The sequence below is a fragment of the Sinocyclocheilus rhinocerous genome, unplaced genomic scaffold, assembly GCF_001515625.1.
Source record: "Sinocyclocheilus rhinocerous isolate Xijiao unplaced genomic scaffold, SAMN03320098_v1.1 scaffold945, whole genome shotgun sequence".
Lineage (NCBI taxonomy): Eukaryota > Metazoa > Chordata > Actinopteri > Cypriniformes > Cyprinidae > Sinocyclocheilus > Sinocyclocheilus rhinocerous.
The window spans coordinates 250,806-255,521 of NW_015629570.1; the positions used below are offsets into that span (position 1 = coordinate 250,806).

At 42.2% G+C, this 4,716-nt stretch overlaps 1 protein-coding gene across 1 annotated transcript in view; it reads right to left on the bottom strand.

Annotated features, from left to right (window-relative positions):
* The window catches only part of LOC107739319 (SH3 domain-binding protein 4-A-like), a 39,619-nt gene that overhangs the window by 18,133 nt on the left and 16,770 nt on the right, over window positions 1-4,716 (bottom strand). Inside the window, exon 3 of the mRNA XM_016551407.1 lies at window positions 2,205-4,567. Coding sequence (XP_016406893.1) covers window positions 2,205-4,567 — 2,363 coding nt within the window. The remainder of the gene's footprint in view (window positions 1-2,204; window positions 4,568-4,716) is intronic.

The window sequence follows — 4,716 nt, forward strand, 5'->3', positions numbered from 1 at the left end:
AGCGAGAGAGAGAGAGAGAGAGCGAGACAGGGTCACATCACAGTGGAGTCAGCTGTCTTAACCGTGGCTTGTGTACTGCAAACACATACCAGCTTCCTCACTGTGTCTGTCACGCGACTCTGTTCCCCAGAGTAAAGACATTGCTCTGTCTTTACATTTATTTTGAAAGATGAAGCTCGCGATTATGGTAAGGGGCGTTACATTTCCGACGAGTGCTTGCGGTGTTCGGCCAATCACAGTGCACTGGGTCAGCTGGCCAATCAGAGCAGGCTGCGCTTGTCAAAGGAGGGGGCTTTGTAGAAAACGAAGCGTTTGAGAGAGGCGGGGCATATAGGACCTACAATAATGTACAGTATTTGAAAAAGAATGTGTTTTTTGAACATTAAAGCATGTCAACATATTCTGTTACACCAAATACACAAAATAATGATCTTTAAAATAGCATCATATGACCCCTTTAATAGGAAAAGTCATATATTTATGGATTTAGGAAGCACATTTGCGTGTGTGGAATGCTAACTGTAAATGAGGATACTGAGGCAGCATACAGAATTGTTAAATCACAATACAGACGGGTATTAGCTTGAAAGACCCATAAATTGCTACGCTAAGCTTAATAGCTGGCCTGTCAGACTTAACGCTGAGCAAAATTTCTTCCATCTCATTGTCTGCACAACTCAAAATGTCACCAGGCTCAGAAGTATTGGCCGTAATTACCAAACTCAAAAAGACAAATAGCTAAATAATAGCAAGAGTGAGGCAAGGAAAGGCCGTGTGTCCATCAGGGACTACAGGCTGCAATTTCAAAATCGATTTACTCCCACAGAAGACAACTGACTATCCTATGACGTCAGGACTTGGGAATAATAGCCTCATCTCTACTTGATGAATGTGTCAGCACTTGAAGCACGGCGGGGAAATAATAATGGAGCTCCCTCATAGCAAGGAGAAATATACAGAAACACTGTGAAAGAGATGAGAACGATTGCTAAGGTGTTACGCCCTGTAACAGATGCTTACCACCCACTCAAGTCTTGAATAATTTAAATTTAGCAAAAGCTCTGCCTGTTGTGGAAGAAAAGATAAAATGACGATTCCAGTCAGGGATATATCACTTTAACACTGAGGTCAGGGAATAGTCAAAATCCTCATTTTGCATTTGTATTGTTTATCCAAGATAAGATGCTAAAGCTAAAGTTTTGTGAAAGATAAGACTGGAATTACTACATCGTTCCTCTCTCTTGCTATCCAGCCTGAACAAGTGATAACACATATCCTTCTCCATGCACCGTCTCCTCAGATCTGCAAGCCCTGAGCTGACAGAAGTGGGGCGCTAACCTGTTTACTTATAAATGGGATATCGGCCAATGCTAGTAGAAAGTGTATGTAAGGTAGAAATAGCTACACTCTCAAAACTCTCTGCTTTGCTGTTCCGACAAGTTCAAGTGTTCATTCCCAATATTGTGTTTCTGTCAACAATAGTGTGGTTGAGTCAAAGGAGTAGATCACCCAAAAATCTAATCAAGTGTAACTTTTTTGCTTTTCAATATAATAAAAGTGAAGGGCTGGGACCTTTCATATCATAAAAGAGTTCCATATACATTATATTTTGAGTCTTCTGAAGTCACACAACACCAATGTGTGAGGACCAGAGCTAAATTTAAGTTCACATTTAAGAAATCCATAAAGGTTTGGAACATGAGCAAAAGGGGTGAGTAAAAGATGACAGAATTTTCATTTTTAGATTAACTAATCCTTTAAAGACACCAAAGAGTTTATATTGATGGACATTGTGTAGATTAAACAGAGGCAGCTTAAACATTACCAGCCCTGGACATCCTGTGCCCAGTGATAAAAAAAAAAAAAAAAACTAATACAAGCGCAATCTTTCTTTCAGTCAGAATTTGAACGAGCCAAGCAGGGTTCCGGCTGCTGTACTTGCAGGTTTCCACAGCTGTACAGATAAGAAAGGCAGCAGAGAGCAGCTAAGTGCACTCTCATCCGAATTAGCCCCAATCATTAATAAGAGAAAATGCAGATAAGCAGGACTGCATAAAAACGGGTTTAAATAAAATACTTTGCGGACAGATTTCTAATAGTTATCCATTTGGGACAAGGGCATTTACTGCATTCAAAAAGCAAACATAACCACAATAGTTTTCAAACTATGCAGTTCGGACAAACCAACACACACATAAGCTTACCATCATGAGTTCCTTCTGAAAAGATTTTTTCTCCTTAGTCTCCATGTTGAGGCAATCTTCCTTTAGTTTCTCCAGCACTGAGGCAACCCTCTCTGGTTCACTATCCAGCTCTGCTCTGCAAAAATATGTCAAAGGAAGATTCACATAGCCCAGAGCGTCAGCAAATGCTCGCCAGTTTCCCAGATTTTCCATAAGTATTGTCCTCACAGAGGCGTAAATGTAAGTGAGAAACTTGCAGGGCTTCAGGATTTGTTCCATCAGCATTGTGGTTGTAAGGTCTGGCCCACAGAAGTAAATAGGCTTAACCTTTCCCAAGACAAGCACATTTTTTACATGTACAAGCCCAATCTTTCCCTGATAGTATCCAATGTACCACTCTTTGGTCCATAGTTGTCCTTTGAGTTTGATCTTCTCCTCACTGAGTAAGGCGATAATATCGCCTTTTTTATATTCCAGCAAGTACTGATTCTTGGTCTGCCTGATAACCGTTTTGATCAGTTTGCCAAATTTCAAGTTGGTAATGCAACGCTCCTGAAACTGTGGGTATTTGGAGGTGATGGCCAGAGGAGACAAAATTATTTTATCAACTTCCTTTTTCTTTAGGAACCGCCTCTGGCCGTTGTTCCGTATCCCGGTTTTAGGCGGTGGCTGTGGTGTCTGAACACAAAATTGTGCAAGGATGCAATCCTGGTCATCTTTCACCTGGACACGTAACGTGAAGTCAGATATCTCATCTGCATTCCGAGATGTAATCATGTAGATGAGTCGACTCACCTTGCCTAGTTTGATCTGAAACCCACGAACAACCCTAGCCTGATCATTTGACTTGACCTCATAATTTGACATGTTGGAATACATGCCTATCTGCAAGTCCTGAGGTCTGCCAAGGACAAATTGGTGCTTCCCCCACAGTTGTAGGGCAACAGGAGGGGCAGACTTTGCTTGTTTCCCAACTTCGCTAACTAGAAGAGTCTTGGGGGCACAGTCATGGCCAAAAATGGCCACCACAGTCTTAAAAGATGGATGAATGTGTTTGGGCCCGTAGAGACCCAATGTAACTTTCTTCATCATATGATCCCAAACAGTTGAATTGAAGGAAACATGTTGGGTCTGGACAATAACTGCTACATACATGCAGGGCTCCAAGTTGTCCAACTGAACCTGAATTGTATCACCATAAATGTAAGCTTGTGGAACAGGAGAATAAGGACCCTCTTTGCAATCACTTCTTACACACAAAACTTCCGCCATTTGACTTTCTGTCCTAGTTGCAACGGATACCTTCATCTCTAAGGTAATGAATGACTTTATCTCCATGTTGCTAAGTTTGATTTCAACTACTGGACTGACAGTCGAGCATCTGTCATTGTTTAGCTCCAAAGGAGGATCTAGTAGAGCCTTCATAGAGATTTGCTGAGTGTCTCCCACTGCTACATGGCCTTCAGGAACATGAATACTGATATTTGTATCTGGGAGTTGGACTGCCCCTCCACAGCTGTCCAACTTGCAGACAATGTTGGTCTCTACTGGTTGTGTTTGACCCCAGCCTGGGTTTTGCCCAAGGGACTCAAGGTCATGGCAAGATCGTGCCAACTTTCGGTGGTTTAGCCATGCTGTCCTAAAGTCCTCTCTGTTCTGAAACTGCTCCGGTGAGGGAGCTTTAAGCCCTGTAAAAAAACCTGATGAAGGCAATGGAGGATTTGACTGAGATTGTAAGACAGATAACTCTGATAAACTGTAAGATCTCTTGCTTCGAAAAAAGGGATTGTCCTTGCGAAGCATCAGCAAGGCTTCAAAATCAGCGCTGGTGGATGTTCCATCAAAGACACTATTGCTGTACCCTTTTGTGTTGCTGGTGGTGGAGATGGGGGCTGAAGGCAAGTCAAAGAAAAGTAAATCCAGGCTGTTGCATTGGTTCGCCTTCTCATTGCTGTTCTGATCAAGAACGTCATCCATGGACCCATTTAGGAATGGATTGGTTGAGGAGAGCATGGAGAAGGGGTTATTGTTGTCATAAGGCAGGGAGGGCTTCAGTGACACTCCAGTCCACTCCCCCAGTAGGTCCAGCTCTTTTGCTCCCTCCTCCGAGCAGTCCGTAAGATTGTCAATCATCCCACTGTCACTTAGAGATGAGTTCCTGTAGTTGATCGGCTGGACGTACGTCGAAGGGATATATCCCATTTCTCGGTTGTTGTGGGCATACCACCATTCCCCACCAGACGTATCCAGCACATAGAGATGATCCCCTTTGGAGAACTTTAGAGTGGTAAAACTGGATGGACAGTAATCCTTTATAGCAACCACTTCCCGTGCAGTTCCAAACGATGTTGAGGGGGCCAAACGCAAGGCACTTGGAGTAGGCACTATAGAGATGAACATATTAATAAGAATTACTGATTTGTAATATTATATATATATATATATATACATATATATATATATATACTGTATATATGGCACAACCAAATCAAACTCCATTTTATTACACAGAACTTAATTTCTGAACTTATTT